General features: G+C 42.4%; 1 protein-coding gene across 2 annotated transcripts in view; it reads left to right on the forward strand.

Moving 5' to 3' along the window:
* Window positions 1-1262: 1262 nt before the first annotated feature.
* The window catches only part of rasgrf2b (Ras protein-specific guanine nucleotide-releasing factor 2b), a 230526-nt gene continuing 219040 nt past the window's right edge, over window positions 1263-12748 (forward strand). For both annotated transcript variants that reach the window (XM_072582334.1, XM_072582343.1), the window contains exon 1: window positions 1263-1911. In XM_072582334.1, coding sequence (XP_072438435.1) covers window positions 1636-1911 — 276 coding nt within the window. In that variant the 5' untranslated portion in view covers window positions 1263-1635. The remainder of the gene's footprint in view (window positions 1912-12748) is intronic.

The following is a 12748-nucleotide window of genomic DNA, read 5'->3' on the forward strand; positions in this document are numbered from 1 at the left end:
TGGTGGCAGGGGAAGGTGCCAGGATGGGAAGATGGGTTGTTGGGGGGTGTGGACCTGACCAGGTAGTCACGGAGGGAACGGTCTTTGCGGAAGGCGGAAAGGGGTGGGGAGGGAAATATATCCCTGGTGGTGGGGTCCGTTTGGAGGTGGCAGAAATGTCGGTGGATGATTTGGTTTATGCGAAGGTTGGTAGGGTGGAAGGTGAGCACCGGGGGGTTCTCCTTGTTACGGTTGGAGGGGTGGGGTCTGAGGGCAGAGGTGGGGGATGTGGATGAGATGCATTGGAGGGCATCTTTAACCATGTGGGAAGGGAAATTACGGTCTCTAAAGAAGGAAGCCATCTGGTGTGTTCTGTGTGGAACTGGTCCTCCTGGGAGCAGATACGGTGGAGGAATTGGGAATACGGGATGGCATTTTTGCAGGAGGTAGGGTAGGAAGAGGTGTAATCCAGGTAGCTGTGGGAGTCGGTGGGTTTGTAAAAAATGTCAGTGTCAAGTCGGTCGTCATTAATGGAGATGGAGAGGTCCAGGAAGGGGAGGGAGGTGTCAGAGATGGTCCAGGTAAATTTAAGATCAGGGTGGAATGTGTTGGTGAAGTTGATGAATTGCTCACCCTCCTTGCGGGTGCACGAGATGGCGCCAATGCAGTCATCAATGTAACAGAGGAAGTGGTGCCAGTGTAATTATGGAAGATGGACTGTTATACATAGCCAACAAAGAGACAGGCATAGCTGGGGCCCATATGTGTGCCCATGGCTACCCCTTTGGAGGAAGTGGGAGGATTCGAAGGAGAAATTGTTAAGGGTGAGGACCAGTCCGGCCAAACGAATGGGAGTGTTGATGGAAGGGTACCATTGGGGACATCGGGAGAGAAAGAACCGGAAGGCTTGGAGGCCCTGGTCATGGTGGAAGAAGGTATAGAGGGATTGGAGGGGCTGGGGGCAGGAGGATGTTTGGACCTGTCCTGGTCTGACTGACATTGGGAGGGGCTTGGGGTGGGGGTAGGATGTGTGGACCTGTCCTGGTCTGACTGACACTGGGAGGGGCTGGGGGTGGGGGTAGGATGTGTGGACCTGTCCTGGTCTGACTGACACTGGGAGGGGATGAGGGGGGAGGATGTGTGGACTTGTCCTGGTCTGACTGACACTGGGAGGGAGATGGTGCTGGCTGACTCGCTCTGACAGCAACAGCCAGCCACACGGGGTCGTGCCTCTTTAAATCGGTGTCAAAGCCGATTCCAGCTGATCTCTCCCACGTGATTCCCTCTTTACCGTCTGTTCCCTTTGCTCACCAGCCGCGTTCTCCCTCTGGATGGCCGTGTGTCTGCACTCAGTTCGGAGTTTGCTGCTGGATCCCAATGCCTGGCCCCTCTCGCTCCGGCTCTGTGTGCAGACTTTGAGCAGAGCAGCGGCTGCTCGCCTGCCTAAGTTTCTTTCTGTGTTGCTGACTTTGGGGGCTAATGGGTTTCTGTCTAAGCCGGGTGGCTGGGGTTCCTGAGGGGAGACAATAATATCAAAAGTTGTTTCCTCCTCTAACCCTCACCCACCCCCTTCTCCCTTTAAATAACCATCCCTCCTTTCCCTTCCACCCCCCACCCCCCAGCAAAAACAATCTTAACGCGCCAGTCAGACGGAAAATGCAGAAAAGCATCAGGTTGAATGAGGGGCACGCTATGTATTTGGCTCTGATTGCGCGGAAAGAGGGGACGAAACGCGGCTACCTGAGCAAGAAGACAGCGGACAACAGCAAGTGGCAAGACAAGTGGTTCGCTCTCTACCAGAATGTGCTCTTCTACTTTGAGAACGAGCAGAGTAGCAGACCCTCGGGGATTTATCTGATCGAAGGCTGCACTTGTGAGAGGGTCCCGTCCCCCAAGCCACCGCCAATGGGCAAGGAGACGCTGGAGAAACAGGTATGAGACCGTGAGGTGGGAAATCCTGCACACCTTCAGCCTAGATTATCTGTCAGCCAGCCTCAGTAACCAGCCGTGGCTGTCCATTAGTTGTTGCAGCTGTCACTTGTGAAGGGGAAATTTAACAGTACAAGCCATTTGCTGTGATTTAAAAGTACCAATAAATGTGACCTCGCTCAGTAAAACTCACGTGACTGTTAATACGATCTAGACCCTCCCTGTTATAGTCTTGTAAAGAGTATGAGGTCCGGCGTGTAACCTGGGCAGACCTTGCAGTAACTGTGCGCCCCTCATGCCTGTTGCTATCTCAGGAGACCCTGCAGCTTCGCTGAAAAGCCACTCCTGAAAAACAACTTTTAGCCACTTATTAATGATCAAATGGAGCGAGCACCTCCTGGGATTAAACATTGCCACTGCCTGAGAAAGCGCGCCCACTCTGCGTTCAGACGGCGACATTGAATGAACGGCACGTGTTCAAAGCTGAACATCGCTAGGCAGTTAGCAACACTTCATTCGCAATCCTAGCGCTTTAAACATGGACAGAATGGTGAAAGAATGTTCCTTTAGGAATGGAACATTACTGTTTACAAGATTCACACCGATGCAGACGACATTTTACGGTTTAAATAGAGCTAATAGGGCGACAAAAGGTCAAAGCTGGAGTTATCAGGACGAGGACTCAAGAAGTGGACTTTAGAAAAGGATAGTTAACAGCACCTTAGTCCTCTGCTGTATATCATGGTTTCCTCTTTCATAAGTCTGCTTGTATTTTTAAGGAAGGTGGTTTTGAAAGACCCCATTAACATGCACGTGGGACAGTCTCTTAGGGAGGACTGAGTAACTTACTCCGTCTTTTAAAAGAAAATTGCTCAAGTATTGCTTCTCTTTTGAAAATATTTATTTCAATCCCGTTTACCACTTCAGGTGACACTTGTTCACCAGACAGATTGGAAATAAGGCGCACTCGGTTTCTTCTTCCGCAACTAATACAGAATGTTAATTCAGCGTGAAATCCAATTCTCTCCCGAAACATTTCGTGACAATTTGCGTTGGAAACAGGCGGTGATGAGTGCATATTATCTCAGTACAAGTAAGGGTATTTTATGGAATCTGGTTAAGAGATATCCTGTCTTCGTTACAAAATACTTCAGAAGACTTTGTGGAAGCAATCCAAAAATTAAGTTTCGAGATATCTCCTTTTATTTTGAACGCCTCCGTTTGCTTCAGCAGAGTATACTTGAGACAATGAGAGTAATCACTCGGTTGTCACCTTAAACTTTGAGGGTCAAAGGCACCACGCGAGAGTCCCAGACTGGCTCTGCGCCTATCATTTGAACACACACGCATACAAACAAACAACAAAACGTAGCGGAGTTATGTCATTTGCCCTACAGTCAAACACAATTTATAAATAGAAATGTGTGTGTACCACCTGACCTATCTTTAGTGCTAGGAAAGAGAAAAACACTCCTGTGAAAATATTCCGCCTCGGTGGTTTTCCACTAATTAATACTCTTACATTTTTGTTACAGTGCCTACCAGCACAAAGATAAGACATAGCATTGCATAATTTTGTATTCATGTTAATTGGACCATATTTTGCATGTCAGCAATTGTTACCTTAAGGAATTATGGAGAACATATAGGAATGCTGCAGTATTTTGAGCGGCCCTAATGTAATAGGGCTCCAAACGTTAATATGCCGTGTGTTATTCTGCAAGGTACTGTGTTTGCTGACATTTTCCTTGGGAAAATGTTAACATGGTGAGTTTAATTTTAATTTTTGCTAATACAGGATAGATCAGGATATCTTGTGGAGTAGATGGTAGCATCCTTGCCTCTGGGCCAGAAGCTCCAGGTTTCAATTTCCCCCCAGGATATGGGCTTGATGGCCATGGGAGATGTGCAAATAAAATGGTAGAATAGGTTGAATATGAATCTGTAAATACTTCCAATGTATGACAGACAGCAAGGGTGGGAATGATTGCTATCAGCCTTGTAATGGAAAGGACATTAAGGCACCCCATTACTATCTACATTTCCAGACTACATTATACATGTAAAAGTACATGTTGCAAGGGCAACTTGGGATTCCCTGAGTGAGCTTAACGTATCACCAGAGAATATATCAATGGGTCCATAGCAATTTGCAAAGATAAACATTGCTTGCATTTTAAAAATCACACAACACCAGGTTGTAGTCAAACAGCTTTAATTGGAAGCACACTAGCTTTCGGAGCACCGCTCCTTCATCAGGTGATAGTGAAGGGCTCAATTCTAACACACAGAATTTGTAGCAAAAATTCAATGTGATGTAACTGAAATTATACATTGAAAAATTGATTGTCTGTTAAGCCTTTCATCTGTTTTGAATACTATGATAGTTTCACTTCTTTCATGTGTAAATCACAAAACCTTTTTTTAAAAAGTTGCATTCTTAGGTTAGCTGTTAACAATGGGTGATAGCTAGACAATATGTTGAAGGTGTTAGCCCCCATGTTCTCTGTCTATGCCATGATGTTTAGATTGATTCTAATCTAAAAAGTGAGATAACGGAGTTTTACGTGAATTCATGCAGTTTTTGAGCGAAGTACAATGACACCTTACAAGTACAAATTCACCTCACAAAATATATATGGGTCTGTGTATGTGTGTAGTGTAATGGTGATCACCTGTAATGTGACATGAACCCAAGGTCCCAGTTGAGGCCCTCCCTATGGATACCGAACTTAGCTATCAGCCTCTGCTCGGCCACTTTTCGCTGCTGCCTGTCCCAAAGTCCGCCTTGGAGGATGGTTACCCGAAGGTTCAGGACATTCGACCTCAGACCTTCGGGTGACCATCCTCCAAGGCGGACTTCGGGACAGGCAGCAGCGAAAAGTGGCCGAGCAGAGGCTGATAGCTAAGTTCGGTATCCATAGGGAGGGCCTCAACCGGGACCTTGGGTTCATGTCACATTACAGGTGATCACCATTGCACTATACACACACACACAGATGCGCACACAGACACACACACACACACACACACACACCCGTACAGACAAACACTCCCACACTCACACATGCATCCCCTCACAGACTTAAGACACTCTACACTCACTACACACACGCGCAAACTTTCTCTCACCCCCAACCCCCAACCCCCAACCCCCAACACAGACACACAGACACACAGAGACCCACATGCACACACATATTTTGTGGGGTGAATTTGTACTTGCAGGGTTACATTGCACTTTGCTCAAAAACTGCATGCATTCATTTAGGGGTCGAATACATTCTGGTGCCGCCCTTTTGGTGCTAATCATTTGGCCCCGCCATTTTGGCTCTAAACTGTTTTGGCGCTCATTACTTTGCTGCGCTGTTTTGGCACCAATTCGGAATTTAAAAAAAAGTCTTGGTTAAAGAAGAGAGGATGACTAACGACCCGATGTAATTTTCTCAACTAGCAAGAGTTGATAGTCAAAGCTGTAATGACCCGCTGTAGATTCAAATCTCATTTTGTAATCATTTTCTCATTTTAACAATTGTTTATAGTCATCTACTGCCTTGATGATACTTAAGCCCTTCTGCCTTCACACTGGAAAGCTGTAATAAAACTTTTCTTTCTATTTTCTTGTAGAGCCCATACCAGAAATGGCTGAAAACATTCTAAACAAGAGAGACAAACCAATTTTCACATGATGGTTATCTGTATGTATTGGTGCCAAAACAGCTCAGGGCCAATGTAATGAGCACCAAAACAATTTCGAGCCAAAACGGTGGGGCCAAATTATCGACGCCAAATAGTCCCATTCCGTCATGTAGAACTCTGAGCTCAAAAACTGTATGAATTCATGCAAAACTCCGTTATCTCACTTTTTATATTAGTCAATCTAAACATCATGGCATAGACAGAGAACACAGGGGGCTAACACCTTCAACATATTGTCTAGCCATCGCCATTGTTAACAGCTAACCTGAGAATGCAACTTCTTTTAAAAAAAAGGTTTTGTGATTTACACATGAAAGAAGTGAAACTATCACTGTATTCAAACAGATGAAAGACTTAACAGACAATTAATTTTTCAATGTATAATTTCAGTTACATCGCACTGTAAATTTTTGTTATAAATTCTGTGTGTTAGGATTGAGCCCTCCACTATCACCTGATGAAGGAGCGATGCTCCAAAAGCTTGTGTGCTTCCAATTAAACCTGTTTGACTATAACCTGGTGTTATGATTTTTAACTTTTGTACACCCCAGTTCAACACCAGCATCTCCAAATCATGCTTACATTTTAGTTATTTTAAGGACTGACATTCTTTTGGTCAAAATTGGTATCAAAAGTCTAGGTGTTACAGACAAATTAGTCTGTATTAATATTATGAGCATATTTAGGATTTCCACCTCATCTTCCCACAGCTGGGAACTAATTCCGACATGTCCTTGTGTTTGTGACATATTTACCATTTAATCACCAACATCTTTTCCTTTTGAAGCTGCTTAGTCTTTTGCATTCTATTGAGCAAAAAGTGTCTCTAAGACATGGGAAGCTTCAAAGGATATACAATACCTGATTAACTTAAATGGCCCATTTATTGGGGGAAAACCCAATGAAAATCTATTTTACTAAATGGATCTTATAGTTTTGTTATACTTGCTAAACATTCCTGTCAAATTCACTGTGTAAATATAATTTGCTTAGGTGTATTAAATGATATTATTCATAGTAGGAAATAGACTCCCGATTCACTAATATGATACTCCTACACCTACTATTTTACTGTCATTAATTTAATACATGTTATCATCGTAAACAGCATATTACATCTATGTATGTACATTTGCTGGCTGAGCTGGAAAATTCCTTTTCAGACGTCTTGTCACCATACTAGGTAACATTATCAGTGAGCCTCTGGTGAAGCACTGGTGTTAGTGATCTGCTTTCTATTTGTGTTTAGGTTTCCTTGGGTTGGTGATGTCAGTTCCTGTGGTGTGGCCAGTTCCTGTTCTTTTTCTCAGAGTGGTAAATGGGGTCCAAGTTGATGTGGTTGTTGATAGCGTTCCAGTTGGAATGCAATACTTCTAGGAATTCTTGTGTGTCTCAATTTTGCTTGCCTGGGGGTGCATGTGTTGTCCTAGTTGAAGTGGTGTCCCTCCTCATCTGTATGTAAGGTTACTAGTGAGAGAGGGTCATGTCGTTTTGTGGCTAGTCGATGTTCGTGTATCCTGGTGGCTAGTTTTCTGCCTAATTGTCCAATGTAGTGTTTGTTACAGTTCTTGCACAGTATTTTGTGAATGATATTTAGTTTTGCTTGTTGTCTGTATGGTGTCTTTCAAGTTCATTAGCTGCTGTTTTAGTGTGTTGGTGGGTTTGTGGGCTACCATGATGCCAAGGGGTTTGAATAGTCTGGCAGTCATTTCCGAGATGCCTTTGAAGGGGAGAATGGCTCGGGTTTCTGGACGCGATTTGTCTGCTTGTTTGGGTTTGTTTCTGAGAAATCGGTGGACTGCGTTCATTGGGTACCTGTTTTATTTTTGAATATGCTGTGTAGGTGATTTTCCTCTGCTCTTCATAGTTCCTCTGTGCTGCAGTGTGTGGTGGCTCATTGAAATAATGTTCTAATCAGCTTCATTTGTGTGTTGGGATGATTACTTCTGTAGTTCAATATTTGGTCTGTATGTGTTGTTTTCCTGTAGACGCTGGTTTGAAGTTCCCCATTAGCTGTTTGCTCTGCTGTGACATCTAGGAATGGCAGTTTGTTGTCCTTCTCTTTAGTGAATTTTATGCCAATAAAGATGTTATTGATGGTCTTGAAATTTTCCTCTTAATTTATGTTTAGTGATGACAAAGGTGTCATGGTAGCCCACAAACCCACCAACACACTAAAACAGCAGCTAATGAACTTGAAAGACCCCATACAGACAACAAGCAAAACCTAATGTCATTTACAAAATAACTTTACCAGAACTATAACAAACACTCCATTGGACAAACAGGCAGAAAACTAGCCACTAGGATACATGAAGGTGAACTAGCTACAAAAAGACATGACCCACTCTCACTAGTATCCTTACATATGGATGAGGAAGAATGCCACTTCAACTGGGACAACACATCCATTCTTGGGCAAGCCAAAACAGAGAGACACAAGAATTCCTAGAAGCATGCATTCTATCAAAAAACACATTGACTTGGACCTCATTTACCACCTTCTGAGTAAAAGAACAGGAACTGACATCACCAACCCAAGGAAACCTAAACGCATAAATAGAAAACTGGTTGCTAACACCAGTGCTTCACCGGAGGCTCACTGATCAGGTTACCTAGTATGGTGACGAAAAGTCTAAAAATGAACTTTCCAGCTCAGTAAGCAAACGTACATGCAGAACCTCAACCTGAGCTACAAATCTTCTCAAAACTCGCTAATATTACATCTGTGTTAAGAATGTGTTTCTATTAACTTGTAAGATAAACATTTTCTAAATACTTTAGTTGGCTGAACTATAACAACCATGCTTTTATGAAAATCAAAGAGTGATCCTTTGGATGACTCTTTTTGATTCACCCACCCCTCCCATTATCAATACAGTTTCAAAATCAAAACAGATTTTGAAAGAAATGACTAAAACTCCGCTTTCTGCTTATCCATGCTATCATATGAATGCCTTTGACAAGTATCCTTTTCGTGTATTTCCCCTTCTCTCAGTCTGATGGATTTGCCTTTTCTCTGTTGAAGCTGGAGTGTGTTCCCCAGAGTGCTCTTATGATCTTTTGGAAAAATCAAATGGTACTTTCATGTTGTTTCTCCATTGTATGTACACAAGCATTTTCTTCCTCTGTGGTCTTTCTGGTTGCTGTATGTATGAGAAGTGTCTGGTAATATTGATAATAATATAAAAGTTGAATTCAGGTGCCACAATCCTATGTTATAAATTTTAAATCCATTTAATCTGAAAATTTATAACCACGTCAGAACATGACTGAGCATTGTTGAATTTTGTTCGAAAACTCCAATTGGATTGCTAATCATAGTCATAGAGATATATAACAGGGAAACAGACACGTTGGTACAACTCTTCTATGCCAACCAGATATTCTAAATTAATGATATCCCATTTGCTAGCATTTGGCTTATATCCCTCTAAATCCTTCCTATTAATTTACCCATTTGATGTCTATTAAATGTTGTAATTGTGCCAGTATCCACCACATCCTCTAGCAGCTCATTCCATACAAATACCAACTTCTGCATGAAAAAGTTGCCCTTAGGTCCCTTTTAGATCTTTCCCCACTCACCTTAAACCTATGCCCACTAGTTTTGGACTCCCCTACTCTTGGGAAAAGACCTTGACTATTCACTCTATCTATTCTACTCATGATTCCAATTAAACCTGTTGGACCTGGTGTTGTGATTTTTACTCGTGATTTTATAAACTTCTAGAAGGTCACCCCTCAGTTCCCAGTGCTCCAGAGAAAATAGCCCCAGCCTATTTAGACTCTCCTATAGCTCAAACACTCCAATCCTGGAAACACGCATGTAAATCTTTTCTGAACCCTTTCAAGTTTCACAACATGAAGCAAGGAGACCAGAATTGAATGCAATATTCCAAAAATGGCCTAATCAATGTCCTGTACAGCTGCAACATGACCTCCTAACTCATACTCAATACACTGATCAATAAAGGCAAATGTACCAAACGCCGCCTTCAGCTCTGAGGGAGGATCATTTGACCCAAAATGTTAACTCTGATTTCTTTACACTGTTGTTGCCAGACCTGTTGAGCTTTTCCCAATTTCTGTTTTTGTGCCTTTTCACTATTCTGTCCACCTATGACTTTGCTTTCAGGGAACTACGAACCTGCACCCCCAAGGCTTATTTGTTCAGCAATGCTCTCCAGGACCTTACTGTTAACTGTACAAGTCCTGTCCTGGTTTGCCTTGCAAAAATGCAGCACCTCATATTTATCTAAATTTTAAACTCTGTCTGTCACTCCTCAGCCCATTTCCCCAACCCATCAAGACCCTGTTGTACTTTGAGGTAATCTTCGCTGACCACTACCCCACCAATTTTGGTGTCCTCTGCAAACTTATCACCCTATATTCACATTATTGGGCAAGAAAAGAAAAGCATCTGGGTTTCAAATGTGCTTGATAGTATTGAAGTAATACTACACTGTCAGATGTGCCATCTTTAAGATGAGGCATAAGTCCTATTTGCCTGCTCAGGTGGCTGCATTAGATCCTATGGCACTATTTTGATAGAAAGCAGAAGAGTTATCCCGTGTCCTGGCGAATATTTATCCTTTAATCAACATCACAATAATGAGATTATCTGGTCATTGCTACTTTGCTGTTTATGGGAATTTTCAGATTACTTATTGGTTGCTGTGCTTCCTATGTTAGGAAAGTGCCTATATTTCACAAGCCCTTCGTTGGCTTTAAAGTGCTTTGAGGCATCTATGGTTATGCAAAGTGCTATGAAAACATAAGTGTTTAAAATTTCTTTGAATGCAAGTAACAGTATTAATTAGGTTGTTTTCTGAAAGCAAGATACTTCTTCAAAGGTTTTATTCAGGTAAGTTTTTAATATTGAAGTTTTTTTAAAAAAATACTTGAATCTGTGAATGAGAATAGAAAATAAATGCGTGTCCACTTCAAATATGAGAGAGTGTGGTGACTGCACACCTTTCATTTATTTAAATTGTAACTGATTATTTGTAGAAATTCTGTGCATACAGCTTCAATTGTATGCTTTAGAAAATCATTTGGATATGAACAGAATGATGAATTTGAATAGGTTTATGCTTAAACTGTAGCAAGCTAATAACACTTTTAAATTTCATAAAGTATGTCAAGCTGAGAAAGAAATACAGAAACACTGGTCCTACTTACATTTATTACACCAAAACAAATTGCCATTTACATAAGATTGCTTTTACACTGTGTGTAATGCTCATTAAGTGTTGGGGAGGAAAATCAGTTGATCCTTCAGGTGTAAACACTTCATCAACACTGCATGTTGATAATAGGAAAAAACTTTAAGTTAGAGCGATCAACGTTCCATTTTTAAAAGAATCATTCTACATTCTGTAACTTCATTGATGGTCTGTGAGTCATGTATTTCCAAAGCTTTGATTGGCTGGTGACCTGGGAAGTGTCTGGTATCCTACCTTTCAGCTCCCAGATATCATTTTTAGTACTCAGCCTTGCTGTGATCAAAACGTGACTATTGAGACCCCAGAGACCAGCTGGTCCTGATGGCAGGTTTGAATCAAACTTCATCTTTCAGCTGACCCTCCCTCCCAGCATCCCCTCAAACCACCTGGCAAACCCTATCAGTCACCATCACCTGAGGTCTGGTCTCACAACTGAAGTGTCCTTCATTTTATTTTCGAAGAATTGGTCAACATGCTTTAAGATGAAGTTTGAGGAAAAACCTTCGCTCAGAGCTAGATTTTGGATAAGACATGGAACAGAACCAAAGACTTATAGAATCCCTACAGTGTGGAAACAGGTCATTCAATTAGTTATCTACACTGCCCCTCCGAACAGCATTCACCCACCTACCCTATTTCCCATAACTAATCCACCTAACCTTCATCTCCTTGGAGCCTGATCACTTGGAGGACACCTGTGTATACACAGAGAATATGCAAACTCCAGTCAAGGGTGGAATTGAACCCAGATCCCTGGCATTGTGAGACAGCACTGACAGCACAATGCTAACCACTGAGTCGCCGTACTACCCAAGACTTTGGTACCTACTTGGGTGAATGTAAAACAAAAACAGAAATTGCTGGAAAAACCCAGTTCTGGCTGCACCTGTGGAGAGTTCACATGTCTGGTCCAGTGAACCTTTTCCAGAAACCCTGCTGAGTTTTTCCAGCAATTTCTGTTTATGATTTCCAGCAGCCACAGTTCTTTCAGTTTTTGAACTGAAACAATCTTGGTGTTATTTGAAGAAATCCTGGTGGTATCCAAACCAATATTTCTTTTTCAATAAAATGGGTTTGGTCACTGTACTTAGTCGGAATTCCCACAGTGCAGAGAGAGGCCATTGAATCTGTACAGACCCTCCAAAGAACATCTCACCTAGACCTATTCCTCAACCTGTAACCCTGCATTTACCATGGTTAACCTGCTTAGCCTGCACAGTATGGGTAATTTAGCTTCACCTGTTAATCTAACCTGCACATGTTTGGACTGTGGGAAGAAATTGAAGCACCCAAAATAATCCCTTACAGACATGGGGAGAACGTGCAAACTCCACGCAAAGCTGAATTCGTTCCCAGGTCCCTGGTGCTATAAGGCAGGAGCGCTAAGCCTTCATGCTGCTCCTAAATTCTATGTCTACATTGTGGAGAATTCAGTAAAGATCAATGATTTGGATATTTTGAAAGGATCATATGCCAGAATGACCTGAGATGCTGAAGCATAATGGAATAAAGTCAGGAATAAATTCTCCATTACTGCCCTGGTGAAGCATGGGCTCCTGGACATAGTTGCAATTCATTGGCAAATTGGGCTGAAATCAAGGTAACCTGTGAAACTAGTCCAGTGAAACGTTTAGTCAGTGGTAATCTTCATGATCCTGATTGTGGAGATTAAATGCCTTTCATTCTTTCCCAGCTCCAAACTCCCTCCCCTATCACCTGACTCAGCAGCAGTGTGAAATTAAGCCAATTTGTTCTCCATTTGCTGTCTTGTTTTGTTCTGAGATGAGCTTCTGACCCTATATTAGTACCATCACTAAAACTGCCTATTTCCATCTATGTAACATGGCTCCGATCTCCCATTGCGTCTGTGGTGACAGTTCTTGAATTACTAGCAGTTTGATACATATGAGTGA

This window comes from Chiloscyllium punctatum, chromosome 2, assembly GCF_047496795.1.
Source record: "Chiloscyllium punctatum isolate Juve2018m chromosome 2, sChiPun1.3, whole genome shotgun sequence".
In the NCBI taxonomy this organism is placed as follows: domain Eukaryota; kingdom Metazoa; phylum Chordata; class Chondrichthyes; order Orectolobiformes; family Hemiscylliidae; genus Chiloscyllium; species Chiloscyllium punctatum.